The 20,745-nt window shown below is 36.0% G+C and overlaps 2 protein-coding genes across 9 annotated transcripts in view; one reads left to right on the top strand and one right to left on the bottom strand.

Annotated features, from left to right (window-relative positions):
- The window catches only part of DOCK7 (dedicator of cytokinesis 7), a 254,019-nt gene that overhangs the window by 152,191 nt on the left and 81,083 nt on the right, over window positions 1–20,745 (bottom strand). The window lies entirely within an intron of this gene.
- On the top strand, window positions 1,027–9,090 carry ANGPTL3 (angiopoietin-like 3). Its single transcript, XM_006862470.1, has 7 exons — window positions 1,027–1,605; window positions 2,311–2,421; window positions 4,639–4,753; window positions 5,666–5,779; window positions 6,238–6,333; window positions 8,238–8,504; window positions 8,826–9,090. The coding sequence occupies exons 1-7, from the start codon at window positions 1,111–1,113 to the stop codon at window positions 9,008–9,010; spliced, it is 1,383 nt and encodes a 460-aa protein (XP_006862532.1). The 5' UTR covers window positions 1,027–1,110; the 3' UTR covers window positions 9,011–9,090.

The raw sequence follows: 20,745 nt of genomic DNA, 5'->3' as shown, positions 1-20,745 counted from the left end.
ATCACTACGCTACAAGAGCTCCTTAATCCAATGAGGTAGATCTTATTATTGCTCCAGCTTTATACATAAGGAAATAGATATGGTAAGGTTAAGCAATTTTTTCAAGGCAGGACACACAGGGACTGGCTTTTTAAACCCAGGCAGAAGGTTGACTACAAAGCCCACATGTAACAATTTCACTGTGTTAATTTCTCAAGAGAAAACCGTTTTTTTGGCGCCAGACCAGGCAGTGTTTCCTTTTGTTGTTCATAAGGTCACTATGAGTTAGAACTGACTCTATGGCAACTAACAACAACAAGGATTTTTAAATAATTTATTTTTTCAATAAATTCTTAATATGAACATTCAACAAGTATAAAAGAATCATTTGTGATTTAATGGAAGCATTTAATATTTTTCCTTTCAGCACTAGGTTTGAACAGTAGAACATTTATTTTTGTACACAATCTTAGTTTTTTGTTTGTTTGTATTAAGTTTGTATTTTAAAAAGTGTTACCAACATCACAAACTTCAGAAAAACCTACAATGGCCAAATAGTTTCTGACATTTACAGTATTTAAGATTTAATTCTGCTTTGACCAGAAGACTACTAATTATTTATCTTTCAGTGAGCATAGAGGAAAAGGGTAGAACATAGAAAATGGATAAAATGCCTTTTAATATTACTGTTTCCATAAGAACTACAGGCAACTTAGGAAATGCATACTTCATTAATTTTTCTTCAACTTTAATCATCAATATACTAGTCAAAAGAGTTTGCTTTTCTACTTCATAAATCTCTATTTAAATTATGAAACATAAAGAGCTTTTAAAATTAAGGAGATACCCAAATACTGAAAGTTCAGCTTACAACAAAGTTAAATACAAGTAACATAATTTCAAATAACCTATTAAGTTACTCATTTCTTTTATTTCATTTAGCATTGATCTAAATGTGACAAAAGGTTACATTGCTACAAGTTTACACAGCTTAATGATTAACTATATTCACCTGCCCACCTTGCCTTTTTATGTGGCAAATAGGCTATATATAGATTTTAGCGATCTAGATCTGCTTAGAGGAGAAAACTAGCTCCAAATTGCTGGAAAATTATATAATTAGGATTCAAAATGTACACAGTTAAGCTCTTCCTTTTTATTGTCCCACTAGTTATTTCCTCCAGAATTAACCAAGATCAATCGTCAATAGATTCAGTATCTCCAGAGCCAAAATCAAGATTTGCTATGCTAGATGATGTTAAAATCTTAGCGAATGGTCTCCTCCAGTTGGGACATGGCCTTAAAGACTTTGTCCATAAGACTAAGGGCCAAATTAATGACATATTTCAAAAACTTAACATATTTGATAAATCTTTTTATGATCTATCACTGCAAACCAATGAGATCAAAGAAGAAGAAAAGGAACTTAAAAGAACCACATCCACACTTCAAGTCAAAAATGAAGAAATGAAGAATATGTCACTTGAACTCAACTCAAAACTTGAAAGTCTCCTAGAAGAAAAAATTCTTCTTCAACAAAAAGTGAGATATTTGGAGGAGCAATTAACTAATTTAATTCAAAATTCGCCTGAAATTCAGCAACACCCAGAAGTAACTTCACTTAAAGTAAGTAAAAACTAAAGAGGGTTCAGGATCAGATTTTCAATGTAGACCATTTTAAAAAAATTTTTTTTCTAAGCCATGCTCTTTGTTAATTTGTTGCAAATGTGCTCTCAAAGAAAAAATCTGGAGAACATAAAACTGCCCACCTGCTATTTCGAATTGGCTTTTATGTTTACCAAAAATTATATATGAAAACTAAATTTTCTATTTCATATGAAAATTACAAATAATTAAAGTATTAACATTTAGAACATTAAGTTATTACTGCATTGAAAATTACTGGAGGCAAGTAAAGTTAATAAAGTATAAATTTAAAACCATTCTCCCATGTTTTGAATATTTAAATTATACAATAAATGATAAAGATTTATTCCTATTAAAATGCTGTATTTTTTTCAATTAACTGAGGTAGTTTGAAGCTTAAAAATTCAAACTGTAGAGATGTACATTCAAATAAAATGTAAGAACAGAAAAATATGTGCTATCTGAAAGAAGTATGCAAGAAAAAAATGATGCCAACCAATATCCATTTTTCTAATCTACTAATACTTAAAAAAAAAATAATAATAATAATCTAACATAAAGAAAGGAAAGACAGAGGGAGGAGAAGGGATAGAAAGAAGAGAAGTAAGGAGAGGAAGAAGGTCTAGGCAGGCAGGGAAGTGGAGAGAGAAAGAAGCTGTTAACCAACCTACAATCTATGTCCAGACTTTTGTAGAACAACAAGACAGTAACATCAAAGACCTTCTCCAGACAGTGGAAGAGCAATACAAACAATTAAACCAACAACATAATCAAATAAAAGAAATAGAAAATCAGGTAAGTTGATATTTTAACGATATGTCCAAATCTTTTACCTAAAATTTAGGTTTATAAAAATACTGGACTCTAAAATTATTTTAAAAGTTTTAACAGGAAAGTGAAATGATGATATAAACATAACTGCTAAGATTTTAGGCTCTGAATTGAAAAAACTACCAGGATCTGGGTTTGAATCTTGAATAAAAAATCACTTAACCTCTATATTACTTTCCTTATGTATTCTAAGAAGAAATTAATATAATCTATTTTATAGGATTATTGTTAGAAGAAATTAAACTCATTATGTATCTCACTGTAGCAAACAGAGTGGTCCTATTAGAACTTAAATTAGATTATGTCTCTTTACTCAAATCCCTCATTGTTTCCCCATCTCACTCATAGTGAACCCAGGTAACCCTGACCCTTCATTACCTCATAGACTTCATTTCCTCTCATACACTCACACTGGAGTCCTGGCCTCATTGTTATTCACATTGGTCAGGCTGCATCCTCATTCTATGTCCTGATAGTTCTATCTGTAATGCTGTTCTTGATAATCTCCATGGCTCACTCTTTCATTTTCTTTAGGAATTTATGAAATTTTTTTCTTTAGGTCTTCATACAATTCTTCTTGATGAAGCCTTCCCAGGTCACCCAATTAAAACTAACAACTCCCTCCTCCCATTCTCAAACTTTCAACCTTCACTAATTTCTATGACTCCTTAGCACTTATCCCTAGACCAACTCCATGGCATATAACCACCACCACCAGTATAACATAATATATATCTTATCTGAACTAAATTGTGAGCTTGGTATCTATATATTTTTCCCATTATGTTTGTTGCTGTAGCCTGGGAACACAGAACACTGTTTAAAACAGAGTTGCTGTTGTTAGGTGCCGCTGAGTCATTCCGACTCATAGCAACTCTGTATATGGTTTCCAAAGAGCAGTTGGTGAGTTTGAACCATCAACCTTGTGGTTCAAACCGACCTTGTGGTCCAGTGTATTATCCTTCAGTGCCATACCAGGACTCCTAAAACAGAGCAGGCACTCAATAAATATTTGTTGAATTCATAAAGGTAGTATCACATTCAACAACTTGTTGTTGTTAAGTGCTGTCAAGTTGGTTCCAACTCATAAAGACCCTGTATAAGGTTTCCATGGAGTGGCTGAAAACTAACCATGCAGTCCAGCGCATTAACCCGCTGTGCCACACCAGAACATAGCAGTCAATATATACTTGCTATTGTTGACTCTGGGAGTCTTGGTGTGGAGCTGTATGGTAAGCACTGGACTGCTAACCACAGGTTGGTAGTTCAAACCCACCACTATTCCTTGGAAACCCTATACAGGATCATAATGTGTTGGACCCAACTCGATGGCACTGAACAACAACAATGTTGCTGTTACTGTAGGATAAGAACTGGACTGGTAACCACAAGCTCAGTGGTTCAAACCCACTACGTATCTCTCAGAAACCCTGTAAGCTGGAACCAACTTGATGGCACTTAACAATAACAACAATGCTATTTTTAACTGTACAACCTGATAATAAATGTTCAACACCCAACAATGTTATTAATCTATACTGTAAACAACTGACTAGGTGATGATGAGCATACTTGTTTAAAATATGGAGTTCTGGTATGGCACTGTGCAGTAATGCACTAGACCACAAGGTCAGCTTGAACCATAAGCTCGGTGGTTCAAATTCACTAGCCACAACTCGGAAACCCTATACAGGGTCACTATGAGTCAGAACTGACTAGAAGGCACTTAATAACAACAACACCACAATGTTACAATAAAAGCATTTCACTACGTAGCTCAATATTTCAAAGCTATTAGTTAGTGGTACACTTCAACAGCCATTTAAGAGTATTCAAATCATAGTAGAAACTCAAAAAAGTTCGTAAAAATTTGCTTCTAAAATCTATAACAAAACCATTAACAATTTCTACCAAATAACTATAGTATCATTGTATTTCAGTAATTTTATGAACCTTAGTTTTAGTAAGTAATGCCAATCATTCAAAAATAACTTTTGACATCTACTTTTTAATTTCCCCCATTTCTTTATTCTTATATATGCTATCTTTCTAAAGAGTTTTTAAAATATACTTTTTATCATGATAAAATGAACCTAACCAAAAAAGGCAGCATGCCCCTATTTTAATAAGTAATGTTCACTATCATTTTTTAAAGTACATTTTTATATTTTTTTTAATCAGCTGAAAAAGACTGGTATTCAAGAACCCACAGAAAATTTTGGTCCTTCCAAGACAAGAGCACCAAGAACTACTCCTTCTCTTCAGCTGAATGAAACAAAAAATGTAGAAGATGATGGTAAGACAGTTAGGTGGCTGTCCTTAAAGCTACTAAGCAGCATCATTATTTTTTTTTTCTCTCTTTCTATTTTTGACATTTATATCGAAGATCTCTATTCTCAGGGTCTGTTGTACTAAAACAGAATAGAGAGGCGTAACTTAAACTGGATTCTGAATTTAAAAACAAAACATAAGATACATTCCTAAGACAGTCAGAGAAATAAGAATGTGGATTTGATAATGGAATATGGAATTACTATCAATTTTCTTAGATGTGATAATGGCATTACAGTTATATAGGAGAATAACCTCATATATACTGAGATACTGAAGAGACAACTTATATTAAATAGCACAGCGAAATACTTGTTTGGTGTGTGTGCTTAAAAACAAATGTGGGAAAACATTAATTGTTGAATAGATAAATAGAATATAGGACTCCCTTCGACCTGTCTTTCCACTTTTCTATTTGCTTGAAAATTTTCATAAAAGAAGTAAAACCTTGAGGGGAACAAATCTCTATTCCCAACCAAAAAAGAATACTCTCAAAACACATTTATTTCTTATGCAATTCATACAGGAAATAAAAAGGTCTCAATTTTCTTCATGTATGTTCACTCTTTCTATATATACCTGTGTCAAACTCTAAAGTTATGTCCCATGTTTGGCATCTTACCACTTTAGATTTTTCCTGTGGCTACCAAAAACAGAGCTTAATGTCCTCATTGTAGCACTTAAAAGAAACCAGCCTGGTTATTAATAAATATTCCAATATTCTTTATAGGCCATGCCATGTAATAAAAATGGTTTCATGTAAACATTATTGAAAAAGGCTACCATGCACGACAATTCCATAAAAGCCAATAAAATGTCAACCTTTAAAGCTATCCTTATTACTATACCTTATATAATAACATTTTGTTGCTTTTAGGCATTCCTCTTGATTGCACCACCATTTATAAGAGAGGAGAACATACAAGTGGTATTTATGCTATTAGACCCAGAAGTTCTCAAGTTTTCAACGTCTACTGTGATGTTAAATCAGGTAAGATCGGTCTAAGGAGAAATGGACAGTGATTAATTCAAGTCACTCACTACCTATTAGCAAGAACAATCTTGCTATCTAACGTAGACCTGCATATATGTAGAATGAAATTTATATGTCATTTTTATATAATGAGAATCAATATAACACAGTCCAGATATTCGTCTTGTTTATATATTTACTCATTCTCACACCTCCTTCCATAAAATAATATAAAAAGACTACTATCAACACATTTACTAAGACAAAAATTCTTTAGTTGCTCTTCATGTTAATTTTAAGAAATCACAATAAGAATAAAATGTTATTTCCATAACAAAACTAATAAACTGCTTTGTAATGCCACCAATTAAAAACATATCTTCCCTGCCCCCTCCACCACAAAACAAGGAACAGTATTTTTTACATTTGTCAACAGAAATCTAATAAAAATATACAATTGTATTAATTTTATTCAGGTAGATCATGGACCTTAATTCAGCACCGAGTAGATGGATCACAAAACTTCAATGAAACTTGGGAGAACTATAAACAGGGTTTTGGAAGGCTTGATGGTAAAGTGACTTCATTCATCCATTCTTTTGCTGACTGGCTAGCTAAAAATATTTATGGCACTCTATTATTGACCAGGTGTTGAAAATGCAGCAATGAACAAGAAACAGTAAAAAGCTTTAAAGAGCTTACTAACAAATAATTACACATTTGTTAGTAATTGTACTTACTTTAACTTATTATTTAAATTATACTGATCACAAATACATCTGTTCTTAACTGTACTCATTATAGTTTAATTCAATGGTTTATAATTATACTTATTAGAGATCATTTTGACTAAGAGAACCATGCACTTATAGTGGTTAAGTACTATAGATGATCCTAGCACTAATCACTCTACTCTCAGTAACATTTTAAATGGTCAATTATTTGGAGGCTGGAAGGGGCAAGGAAACTGTCAAAAGTACAGTACATAAGTTTAAATTTTCATTATTTAAATATTATAAATGGATATTGTAGAATGTGTGGTTTAAAATAAACTAGCACAATGTAAATTTTCCATTTTGGCCACAAACAAGATAATAAATAAGCAAAGTAAAATTATATGTTTAAAATCCAAAAAGTATATTATAAATATCTATAATGATGTACAAGTGGAAAACATTCATTATTATATCAAATTACTAAATCCTCAGTACTATTGGACCACTTAAAAATTCAAGCTATTAGTTAAATCATTACATAAAAGCTCTATTAAATGGTTAAGTTTCATAGCTCCAAATCTTCTAAGAATAAGAGTTATCCAGAAATAAAAAACTGACAGTTTAGTTCTTAGAGTACTAACTTACCTTCCAACAAGGGAATCAGTTTTTTACATTTGAATGTACCTGCAATCCTTTACAAAGAGGGCTCCTACTAATGAAAATGAACTTTTCATTTTCATTAAACACTTTTCTTTAAAAGAGTGTGATAACTTAACAAATCTATTTGCATTTGTTATGTTTTTAAATCCAAAATATAAAAAAGCTATAGCAAAAAGTTACTAAGTGCCATGCTTTATGAATTTAATTTTTTTTTTCAAATGCATTGCTTTCTCCTAGGCAAAGACAGTGTATATATCAAACAAATAACAAAGGCGAAGCTTATATTTGAGGAAAATGATATTACTCTAACCTAAGTCTCTAGACTATCTAACATCTTGGTGGTGCAAAGGCTCTGGTCAACAGCTGACAGTAAATTCCTGCATAAAAGGACTTAATAAACCAAATCTAAAAACACTTACTGTAGTCTGTTATGTTTCACATGTGAAACATTTCACGTAATCTCCATTTTTAAATGGATATTCAAACTTTGGATAGAAGGTGGTGGTGGTTATATACCACTGAGTTGGTTCTGTCTCATAGCAGCTCTGCATAGGGTTTCCAAAGCTATAAATCTCTACAGGAACAGAAAGCCCCATTGTTCTCCCTTGGAATTACTGAGAGATTAAAAACTACTGACCTTGCAGTTAGCAGCCCAGCTTGTAACTACTATGCTAACAGAGCTCCTTTTAGATAGACTGTTGTTCTTGTTATGTGCAGTGGAGTCATTCTGACTCATAGCAACCCTGCATAGAGTTTCTGAGGCTGTAAATCTTTACGGGAGCAGAAAGCCTCATCTTTCTCCCGCGGAACCGCTGGTAGTTTCGAACTGCTGACCTTGCGGTTTACAGCCCGATTCGTAACCACTACACCACCAGAGCTCCTTTTTAAATAGATAGGTATATTAATATTTTGTATATCATATAACATCAGTAAAATTGCTTTTTAAAATATATTTACAAGACTCTTTAAAAAAAAAAATCAGAGAATTCAAGACTAAAATAACTCATTTACTTGAACCAATTAAACTACTCTAAAAAGAAAACTATCAGTGCACAATCTATAGTTAACAATCTATAGACTTTTTTATACTTTCATTCCAGGAGAATTTTGGTTGGGCCTAGAGAAAATATACTCCATAGTGAAGCAATCCAATTACATTTTAAGAATTGAATTAGAAGATTGGAAAGAAAACAAGCATTATGTTGAATATTCTTTTCACCTGGGAAATCATGAAACCAACTACACATTATACTTAGTTGAGGTTATTAGCAACATCCCCAACGCACTCCCAGAGCACCAAGATTTGGTGTTTTCTACGTGGGACCACAAAGCAAAAGGACACCTCAACTGTTCAGAAGGTTATTCAGGTACTCTTTTTTCTAATATCAATGCTTTATTTATATATCTTCAAAATATTTTCCAAAGTATTAACAATCAAATATAATATCAACTCTGATAATCTGAATCGCAAACAAACATTTTAAATTTGATTCTAGTCCAACTGGGTAATTTATGTGTGATATTCTTAGGATATTCTATTTTTGCTACACAGCAAAGTTTTATAGATTATCTAATATTTGCATGTACAACACTGTCCTGTTTATAAGAATGAGATATAATCATAAAGAAATATAATAAACACTATACATGAGTTTCTGTCCATTAAATTGTATATCTGTCTTCTATAGGAGGTTGGTGGTGGAACAACACATGTGGGCAAAACCATCTAAATGGTAAATATATCAAATCAAGAACAAAAAATAAGCCAGAGAAGAGAAGAGGAATATGTTGGAAGTCTCAAAATGGAAGGTTATACTCAATCAAATCAACCAAAATGTTGATCCACCCAATGCATTTAGAAAGCTTTAAATGAAATGAGGCAAATAAAAGCCAATAAATTATAATCATCCCTAAGTACTGTGATTTAATAACCTGACATGAAATCCATAATAGAATATTTGAGTTTTTTGTTTTAAAGTCACTATCAATGTATATTAAGACAAAACATATCATCACATAATTTCAAAGAAAACCATTTATTTATACTTTTTTGAATCAAAATTCTTTGTCATTTGCTCAAGTATTTTGTGATGTGGAACTGATGTAGGAATCCACTTTAGATGGTCACAATCTAAATTATTAACCAGTGGGTAAAGTTTCAAATAATTTGTTTTTAAATTAAGAGAAAAAACCTGCAGAGATTTATTTTTAAAGTCATCATTTTTAATGTCATCAATTTTATAACTTCCCCAATTTAAAAAACTAGTTTTCTTGTTAAAATTCTTAACTTGAATAAATACAATCAGTTGCCTAAATCTGATAGTTTTATTAATTACAAATTTAGAATCCAATCAGTTCAAAGAATATGTAAATATGAATTTTAAAACTGAACCTTCATTTTTCTGTAAAATAACTTGAAGTAGCCTTATTTATGAAGCCAAATGAAGCAGGACAAAATCCTCCACTGAAAAGGCTCACTTTTTTTAAACAAATGTAGTAAGTGATTATTACTAAATCAGATTGACTTTAATATCATGGATCATTGTATCTTAACATATTTGTTAACATATATACTGTAAGAATTTTGAACATTTTTATAACACTTGATACTGAGAAAGCAAGGAATTTTAAAGGGATCTACATGAATACAATAAGAACTAATGTATTTGCAGTATCAAATTAATTTTAAGTAATAATTTACCCCTATGGTACAAGTGTAATGCTTTTGGGTAGGTGGTTCAAGCATTTCAGAATTAATCATAAGTTACTAAATGTTTAAACAGCCCAACAGACATGTATGTATGTGTGATGTATTAGAATTCAATAGTTAGTCCCTTTAATTATAGAAATTTAAATTCTTTGTTTTTTATTGATAACACAAGTATGATTAAGTTATTTACAACTTATTATTAGTAGCATAATCCTCAAACATTATGCAGTACAAATTTTCGAATCACCTAATATCACTTGCCATTACTGATTTTTAATGTTTTTTTTTTTTTTTTTAAGTTACAAACCAGAAACCAAAGTTTGAACTAAACTTAATTCTAAAAGAATACTGTTTTGTTTTTTAAAGAATACAGTTTTTAAGTTACATAGTAATTACCTGGATCAATAAATATTCAGTACTAAGTCAAATTATTCAATATTTATGTCCTGGTGTGGTGCTATGGGCTAATGCATCACACTGCAAAGTCATTTGAACTGCAGGTTCAGGAGTTCAATCTCACCAGCTGCTCCTTGAAAACCCTATACAGGGTTGCTATAGGTCAGAATTGACTCGATGGCCCTTAACAACAACAACAACAAATATATTTTACATTATGTGGTACTGCGGATTAATGTGCTGGACCTAAAGGTGGTTTGAACTGCAAGGTTGTTGTTGTCAGGTGCCATCGAGTCGGAACCGACTCATAGAGACCCAATGCACAACAGAACGAAACAATGTCCGATCCTGGGCCCACCTCACTATCACTGCCACACTTGAGTCCATCAATGATGCCACCTGGTCAATCCATCTCGTTAGGGGTCTTCCTCTTTTTCTCTGACCCTCCACCTTACCCAGCATGACATCCTTCTCCAGCGTTTCCACCGGACAATATGTCCAAAGTATGAGAGATGAAGCTTAGCCATCCTGGCCTCCAAGGAGCACTCTGGCTGCATTTCTTCCAAAACAGATCTATTGGTTCTTTGGGCAGTCCATGGCACTTTCAGTATTCTCCTCCAACACCACAACTCAAAGGCATCAATTCTTCTACGATCTTCATTATTCACTGTCCAGCTTTCGCATCCATATGAGGCTATTGAAAGCACCATGGCCTGGGTCAGGCGCACCTTAGTTCTCAAGCTGACATCTCTGCTCTTCAACTGCAAGGTAAGCGGTTCAAACCCACAAGCTGCTCCTCAGAAGCCCTATACTGGGTCACTATGAGAACTGACTCAGCGGCACTTAACAACAACAACATAATATAGAAGGTGAAAATGGTAGCTCCATACAATAAGCATTGGACTGCAAACCACAAGGTTTGCAGTTCAAGCCGACCAGCCGCTACACAGGAGAAAGAAGGGTAAGGCTTCCTTCTCCCTAAAGATTAAAAAACTTCAGAAACACTATAAAGGTTGCTATGAATCAGAAATGACTCAGAGGCACTTAACAATGACAGTCACATATAAGGACTCCTGGGTGGTGCTGTAGAATAAGCACTGGACTACGAACCTCGGAGTTGGCAGTTCAAACCCACCAGATGATCCTTGGAAATCCTACACAGGGACTCTATAAGTAGGAACAGCCTCAACAGCACTTTAACAAAACATATAAAGCAACCCTAGTGCTGCAATGGTTAAGTGCTTGACCGCTACCTGAAGGTCAGCAATTTGAACCCAGCAACCAGGGAAGAACAATGAGGCAGTGTTTCCATGAAGATTTACAGCCTTGGAAACCCTAAGAGGTAATTACACTCCATTCTGTAAGGTCACTATGAGTTGGAATTCAACTAGACAACAATGGGCTTTCAGTTTTTCTTACACATATAAAAGATTTATGTATAATCTATGCAGTTCATATGAAATTAATATTCTGTTCCAGAAAAGTACAATGTATAAAAACAATAGTAGGCTATGGTTTTCAGAGTCATTACTCACCTGTCAACATTTTACAGATTGTTTAGACATAATACCAATGTGGCCTTTTTTTCCTTAAAAAACGGGCAATTTTCAAATGCACAACAATTAATTATTCAATATTCCAACTGCTTGCTCTATTTTTTTCCAATTTGCACACAGTAGATTTTGTGGGGTTTTTTTTTCCTTTTAGGAGTACTAAGTTAATCATCCTCTCATATAAAGCACAGATTGAGAAAGAGTTCTGGTAGAGATCGAGAAAATACTTTTTCTTTCACAAAATTGTTCCTCTGTCCTTACTACTTGCCAAAATTATTCTAATTTCATTACTAACTAACAACTGTCACCCTTCTCAACTCACATTCCCTTTGATTCTCTATTTACTAATGGCACAATCCTTCTTTGAAATTTGACCGGCATTTTGCTTCCATAATATGACTTACAGTATCCTCAGATCTCTGCAGTTCTGTTCTCTCCTTCTATTTAGCATTGTGGGCCAATGCACAACCTTCAATCATCTCATACTCTAATCCTCTGAAATTTTATCTACTCTCATGAAATTAACTATTTTCCATGAATAAAGTCAAGAAATCTACCTGTGTATCCCAGTTCTTTCTTCAGTCCCCCTTCTTACACTGCTTATCAGCCATTTCCCTTTGATATCCTAGAAACCCAAACCCAACCCCACCATCAAGTCAATTCCAACTCATAACCATTCTCTAGGACAGAGCAGGGTTTCCAAAGCTATAAATCTTTCCGGAAGTGTTGCAGACCGTGTAAGACTAGTCAGAGGTTTGAGGCCCTCTAGGGCCGAGTGTAACAAATGAGGCCACTGGCAGTTAATGGCAAATTGCTTTCATATTAATATTCAGGTATACATATTAAATTAATACACTGGAGCCTTTGAAAATCCACAGATAAATGTAATATTTTCCTAAAGCCAAGACTAAAGGTTGCAAGGTTAAACCTTTCTCCAAAGGATTAACTAAAAGTATCTTAGCTACTTCTCCGTTCTTTGTTCTATAGACAAAGAACCCATCCTCCCTAATCCCTTTTCCAGGTACAGCCCATTCACCTGGGCGTCTCCTGCAGAACTCTCACCTTCCCCCAACTGACCTCAGGGGCTATAGATATGTTAATTGGGCCTGAGAATCCAAGTTGCTGGCCTGGGATTCGAACCAGTGAAGTACAATGTAAAGTTACCTGAATGTCTGGAAAATTACTGATGTTAGCTGTATCCTGTTTTAGTCCCTCCCAGCTTGGTGTGAAACTCCTCCCCTAAATAAAGCAGAGGCCCGGGCCTCCCCAGGTGTGCATTACTGGTTGGCAGGCATGGAGTAAAGATCACTGCATTACTGGTTGGCAGGCATGGAGTAAAGATCAGTGCATTACTGGTTGGTAGGCATGGAGTAAAGATCTGTGCATTACTGGTTGGAAGGCATGGAGTAAAGATTGCGGTGCGTTACGGGTTGGAAGGCATCCATTAAAGGGTGCAGGGCAGTGAGTCGCTGCCTGCAGAGGCCATGATGCCTGTAGTCCCAAGCCTGCCCACCAGTGATGTATCCACCCTGGCTTTGGGGTGCCTCATTGTCTCCCTTCTTCTGTTTGTCTGTGTATTCTTTCGCTATCCCTATCGCCGCTGGATCTCCCCTCCTCGTGAACCAAACACACGTGACAACTATGTCGGGGCCAGACCCCGGCACGGAAGCAGGCTGCCATATCTTTTTCTGTGAAGAGGCCAGTGGGTTTGAACTGCTGACCTTTTCAGTTAGCAGCCCAACGCTTAACACACTGTGCCACCAGGGCACCTTTTGCTATCTTTCACATTCAAACTCTCTGCCCTAATATTAATAATAATTCATCAGCTCCTTACAGCCTTTTCTGGTCCTTCCTCCTTCTCTACCTTGTTTTATGCCATTCTCCTTTTTCACATCCATTATAAAGATGAGTAGACTTCCAGTTACAAAGGCTTGACAACTGAGACATCTCTGGCTTTTCACTTTGTAAACCATCTCCCAGTATCATCAGTCAAGTACAATAAAAATCTTCCTTTGAAATGTCTCATACATAATCTGAGACAGACCTTTATTCCCATTTCTACTGCCAAAAACTTACTATCTTTAACTTAAATTATATTAATAGTCCTCTGCCTGGCCTACTACATGTGAAATGTGACTGCCTGTAATATTTTTTCCTTTTTTTGTGTGTGAATTGAATGAAGGCTTACAGAGCAGATTATCAGTTTTACATTCAACAAATCATATACTTAATTTCATCACAATGATTGCAATCCCTTCCATGCAATAACAGCTGTCCCGCTTCCTTCCTGTGGTTACCCATGTACAAATATCCTCCCTCAAACTCCTATATATATGTGGGATGTACGTTATTTGAGAGTCCTGGTTTGCTACTGTAGGATAAGCACTCGACCATGAGGCCAGTTTGAACTGCAAGATCGGTAGTTCAAACTCACCAGCTGCTCCTCGGAAACTCTACACAGGGTCACTATGAGTCAAACCAACCAGTTGTTAAGTGCCATCAAGTTGGTTCCAAGGAGTGGCTGGTAAGTTTGAACCACCAACCTTGCAGTTCAAATCCACCTTATCCTACAGTGCCACACCAAACTCCCACTCTTTCTCCCATACCTATTCAGCGCATGTCTCTGTCCAACGCACAGACCACTGTCGTTCCAGGTTGTGTATGGATTACTTATTTACCTCTATCTCCTTTAGTCCTTGCATACCTCCCTGTATCTGCACCAATTTTCACCATTCTTCTGCCACCCTCCCTCTTCTTGTATATTGCCCTCCCCATCACCTGAGTTACCATGTTTCTGTTCTCTAGCCAGTGAATTACTTTCTTCCATGAAGCTAATATTTTTAAAACACTATCTGTTAGAGATGCATACTAAAGGATTTACAGGTGGAATGGTTTTACCTTAAAATATTACAAAAAATAATAATAATAAGGAATCCAAGAGGTGAAAGAAGAATCCTAATAAAGGTTACTTATACCATCATTACTCTCTGTAGTTTTGTATGTGTCTGTAGTTTTCTATTATACGAAGTTTAAAACTATATTCAAATTAATTAATGCATAAATGATTTAGTAGGGATTATTAAGAGATGTATAGAGTTCTGCTGTGGTGTTGTAGGTTAATGCGCTGGACTGCATAGTTAGTTTGAAATGCAAAGTCAATGGTTCAAGCTCACCAGCCGCTCCTCGGAAACCCTATACAGGGTCGCTATGGGTCAGAACTGACTTGACGGCATTTGACAACAGCAACAACAATTAAGAAGATACATAGGTGCATATTCCTAAAATCTGAAGCCCATGTCAAAGTCAATGACATCATTTCCTTTTGTTCCTCTCAGTGACAGTTCATCTTCATCATCATCATCATCATCATCATCATCATCATCATCATCATCATCATCTGGTGTGCTGAGGAGTTGGTTCCAACCCATAGCGACCCTGCATAGGGTTTCTGAGGCTGTAAATCTTTACAGGAGCAGAAAGCCTCATCTTTCTCCCAAGGTACAACTGGTAGTTTCGAACTACAGACCTTGAGGTTAGCAGCCCAACTTGTGACCACTACACTACCAGGTCTGATATACTAGCATCATTGATACATTTTCAGTAACACCACATTTCAGTCAGGTCCATTCATTCGCTCCTTATTCATACAAGAATTTTTTTTTTTCTTTCATTTTTTTCTCCATGTGATCCTCTGAATACACTCTACTTTTTGCTAAAAACATACAATTTGCAAATGTTTTATTAAATCTCACATTTTAAAAGATTACTAGCTTTCTCAGATATAAACTTGAACCTCCAGAAATCAGTTGTCATCTATAAAACAGGTATAACCATCTTTGTTATTTTCAGACTACTGTCTTCCGGTGAAAGGTGCTCTGGCAGCGTAGTGGTTACGAATCAGGCTGCAAACCACAAGGTCAGCAGTTTGAAACGACCAGCTGTTCCGCAGGAGAAAAATGAGGCTTTCTGCTCCCATAAAGATTTACAGCCTCGGAAACCCTGTGCAGGGTCGCTATGAGTCGGAACCAACTCCACGGCACATAACAACAACAATCTTCTGGTGTGGTGCTATAAGATCAGCATTGGACTGGGAACCACAAAGTCAGCAGTTCAAACCACCAGCTGTTCCTCGAAAACACCATACAGGGTGGTTATGAGTCAGACGGCTGACTCATACAGGCATTTAACAACAAATCTCCTGGTGCGGGACTGCAGAGTACGCGCTGGACTGGAAACCATAATCAAATCAGCTGCTCCTCAGAAACCCTACACAGGGTCCCCATGATCCAGAGATAATTCGATGGCACTTAGCAAAAAACAGAGTCAAAGGAGCCCTGGTTGGTATAGTGGATTATGAGCAGGGCTGCTAACTGCAAGGTCAGCAGTTTGAATCCACCTGTCACAGTGCAGGAGAAAGATGAGACTTTCTGCTCCCAACAAGATTTACTGCCTCAGAAACTCTATACATGGTCACTCATCAGAGCCGACTCCACTGCACTCAACCAACAACAACCAACCATACAAAGCTAATGAGGTAACAGCCACATATAAAACTAAAGAAATCCTAGTGTCAACTTGATTTTCATTTAAAAATATCAGGAACTGCAGAAATGCATACATACAGATCTGCAAAATGCCCACTGGTGCACATTACCAGAAATCTCAGTTTATCCTAAAACATCACTCAGAAGGCAAAATAATCTACTGACCTAGAATATTATTATAGTAATCTGACACAGCCATTCAGATAGTGATGCTGACAGAAAATTATGTGGAACAAATAAACCAGCATCACCACAAAAAAATACACAGCAAAATGACAGCAATTAGTTCATACCGATCCATAACTACACTGAATATAAATGGATTCAATACACCAGTCAACAGGCACAGAAAGCAGAGGGAAAAGAAAACAGAATCCTTTAATATGCACTCTACGAGAGACAATGCACATCAAAAAGAAGGAGACAGCCTTAGCCCATCAACAGAAGAATAGTTCAAAAAAACAATGAATCTTCAAAACACCTCACAACATGGATGAACTTGGAGAACACTATGCTGAGTGAATCCAGTTTCATTAGCAATTTTCATTAGCCATGGTGAAAGACGGCATCTTTGTCTTGTTTCTAATCTTAAGGGAACAGTTTTCAGCATTTTACCATTGAGTACGCACCATGGGCTGCTTCTGTATGTAACTGCAGTGTGGGGTGGGTGGGCATGGAGGTGAGGGGTGGGCCCTGGAGGAGATGGGAAGAGCTAAGCCACCCCTGCCTCACACTTTTATTGTTGTTGATGTTTATTTTTTGTTTGTTTGGGTTTCTTTTTGTTGTTTTGTTTTTTTCCACTCACTGCTCTCAATAAAGAAGCCTTTTTTACAACCTGTTTTTGAGGCTCATTCCTTGTTGTTTGTCATGAGTAATGACCTTCTGTCTTCCCTCTTTATCAGAAAGGGCTGTATGCCTTCATGGAGCCTGGGCAGGACCCACTCTGGTAGCGTAGTGGTTACGAATTGGGCTGCGAACCTTAAGGTCAGCAGTTCGAAACTACCTGCGCTCCGAGGGAGAAAGATGAGGCTTTCTGCTCCCGTAAAGACTTACAGCCTTGGAAACCCAGTACAGGATCACTAAGGGTGGGAACTGACTCAACGCCACTTAACAACAACATGGTGGTGGTGATAGTGGTATTAAGTGCCACTGAGTCTGTTCCAACTCACAGCAACCCTGTATAGGGTTTCTGAGGCTGTAAATCTTTGAGGGAGCAGAAAGCCTCATCTTTCTCCAAGGTAGTGGCTGGTGGGCTCGAACCACCTACCTAATGGTTTGCAGTCCTGTGCAAGTATGTTAGCAGTGAGTTTTCCATGTCCTTTTAAGTAGTCACGCATATGGGAATAATTTATATTATAGTTTGTTTCTTTTAAAAGCAATAAATATTTTTTAGCATATATTATTCTTTAAGTACAAGCTTCAAGAATTTAACTCACATTTAGAGTCTATTACATACTAGGATTTGTATTCTATATTGTCACTAATGAAGACAGGATTTATTACTGCATATGGCAACTGAGTGGCCAACAAGTGAAATAACTTGCCCTAAGTCACCTAAATGATACACAGTGGGACCAGAAATCGCATCCTTACCTGTATGACTCTAAACCTAACTCTCCCAACATTATGTTGCTGTGGTGCTGTACGATAAGCACTCAACCACAATATCGGTTTGAACCACAAGGTCAGCGGTTCAAATTTACCAGTTAATCTTTGGAAATGCTAAACAGGGTCGCTATAAGTTGGAATTGACTCTATGGTACTCAACACCAACAACATGATGACTTTATGTACAATAGAGCAAGTAATTCCTGGTCTTGTGCATCTCCATCTTTTATATATTTGAGTCCACTGTTGGAATTGTTTTGTCAATCCAGCTCATTGGCGGTTTTCCTAATTCTTGCTGACACTCTACTTTACCAACCATGATGTCCTTTCTAGATAGTCTTTCTAAATGTTCTTTCTAGATGGTCTTTCCTGATGACCTGTCCAAGTAAGCAAGACAAGCCTCAGTATCCTCACTTCTAAAAAACATTCCAGCTATATTTCTTCTAAGACTGATATGTTTATTCTTCTGGCAATCCGAGGTATATTCAATATTCTTCACCAGAACCACAAGTGAAATGCACCAATTCTCCCTCTGTCTTCTGTTTTCACTAACCAGCTCTCACATATGTCTGAGGCAAGTGAGAAGGCCGTGGCTATGGCAGACGAACCTTAGGCATCAAAGTGCTCTCTTTGGTATTTAGCACTTATTTTTTTCAATATAATTTTTTGAACATTTTATTGTGAACTGGGTAAAGATTTACAAAGCAAATTCGTTTCCAATTTAACAATTCTTATGCATTTTGTTTCATGTCATTGATTGCAATTGCCAAAATGAGTTCAGTTCCAGGACCGAGGGGTTACCAAAGGCCATAATCTCAGGGGTTCTGCCAGTCAGCCTGATCTTTCTTATGCTTTTGAATTTTAGTCCACATTTCCCCCCACTTTATCCAGAAACTTCTAATGTGATCCCATTCAGAGTGATCGATAGTTGTACCTGGGTACCACCAATTCATATGATTTCAGGATCATGGAGACTGATATTTACATGGTCCGTTATACCACTGAACTAATTGTTTTCATACAGTTTCGACAGTCTTCACTATTCTTTGCTCTAGATGGGGATAGACCAATAGTTGCACCTGTGATGGCTGCTCATACGCTTTTAATACTCCAGTTTCTATTCACAAAAGTAGGATTTAAAATTGTCTTTGTAAACTATGTCATGCCAATTGACCTTGATGTCCCCCGAAACAATGGCCCTGAGTTCCCAGACCTAGCTACTCACATGTTTTTAAAGCACTTTAAAGAGGTCATTTTGAGCAGATTTGCCCAAACAATAAATACATCACTTGATTTATTAACTGCTGCTTCCAAGGGCACTGACTGCTGATCCAAGTAAAATGAAATCCTTAGCAACCTCAATTTTTCTCTAGTGATCATAATGCTATTTATTAGTCCAATTGTGGGAATTTTCCTTTTCTTTACATGCAAGCACAATCCATATTGAAGGCTGTGGTCTTTCACTTTAAATAGCATTTCAAGTCATCTTCACTTTCAATGAGTAAGGTTGTTGTTATATGTATATTAGTTGTCAATAAGTCTTCCTCCAATCCTGGTGTCATGTCCTTCTTCACATAGTTTAGCTTCTTGGATTATTTGTTCCAAAAAAAGGTAAGGTAAATGGATACAGCCTTTTCTGATTTTAAATAGCACAGTATCCGTTTATTCTGTTAGAAAGCCTATCTCTTGATTCACACACAGATTGCACATGAACATAAATTTAAGTACTAGTTAAGGAATTCCCATTCTACATAATGTTATCCATAATTTCTTATGACCTACACAGCTGAATGCTTTCTCGCAGTCAATAAAGCACAGGCAAACACCTTTCTAGAATACATTTCCTTAATTCTTTGTTCACTACTTAATATTTTCTGTGTGTCTTCTGCATGCTAGAACACTGAACTAAATGGTGGAAATAAAATGATTTTTAAAAAGGCAAGTCTTTGTTCTTTAACTATATTCCAATGAGGAAGACAAAAAATTATCCATATGACTACATATTATAATGACAAATTATTATAATGATATATACATCAGAACAATGAATATAAAGAAGAGTAAAGAGTGGAGGAAAGTGGCACTGGGTCTTTTTAACTAGGGTAATCAGGAAAGGACTTTCGAAACTGACATTTAAGCAGTTATGTGTCTAAAGGAAAAACTCACGCAGTTACAGAATATTTGAAATGTTGCTCATCTGATCTGAGACATGCTTTAAGTGTAAAGGATACATCAGATTTTGAAGACTTTTAGTAAGAAAGGAAGATATCTTGTTAACAATTAAAAAATATTTGTTATATCTTAAAATGACTGTTTTATCTTTTCAATATGGCAACTAGAAAATTTGAAATGTTGTTTCCACAAACTTTCTACTAGACAGTGCTGATGATAGTGACTTAGACAAGAGTTTTAAAGGTGGAGGTTGTAAGAAGTATTGGATTTGGGATACCTCTTCAAAGTAGAACCAACAAAAATTGTTCACAGAGTCAATGTGAGGGATAAGGAATAAATCATTATGAATGCTATAATTTTGGCCTGAGAAACTGGGTAAATGGTGACACAATCTACCAACATGGGATGTCTGGGGTGAAAATCAAAAAGAGTTCTTTTTGGAGAACAAACAAGATGGCAGATCGGGTGGACGTATAGCAGAGAGCTCCGCCAACAACACAGAATACCCGACCAAGCAGGTCCAGGGGATAGTCCCAGAACTCTGAACCACAGATAAAGGAATACTTAGAAGGTTGGAAGGCTCACAGCTGGGGGAATTTGTGGCAGAAGCAAGAAATCTATTGCT

The sequence above is a fragment of the Chrysochloris asiatica genome, unplaced genomic scaffold (genome assembly GCF_000296735.1).
Source record: "Chrysochloris asiatica unplaced genomic scaffold, ChrAsi1.0 scaffold00048, whole genome shotgun sequence".
In the NCBI taxonomy this organism is placed as follows: domain Eukaryota; kingdom Metazoa; phylum Chordata; class Mammalia; order Afrosoricida; family Chrysochloridae; genus Chrysochloris; species Chrysochloris asiatica.
This window is presented reverse-complemented; position numbering and strand designations above follow the sequence as displayed.

Coding starts and splice junctions, on each gene's coding strand:
- ANGPTL3 (XM_006862470.1), top strand. CDS start 1,111: ATGTACACAGTTAAGCTCTTCCTTTTTATTGTCCCACTAGTTATTTCC. Junction 4,754..5,665: donor AAAAAATGTAGAAGATGATG/GTAAGACAGTTA, acceptor TGTTGCTTTTAG/GCATTCCTCTTGATTGCACC. Junction 6,334..8,237: donor GGGTTTTGGAAGGCTTGATG/GTAAAGTGACTT, acceptor CTTTCATTCCAG/GAGAATTTTGGTTGGGCCTA.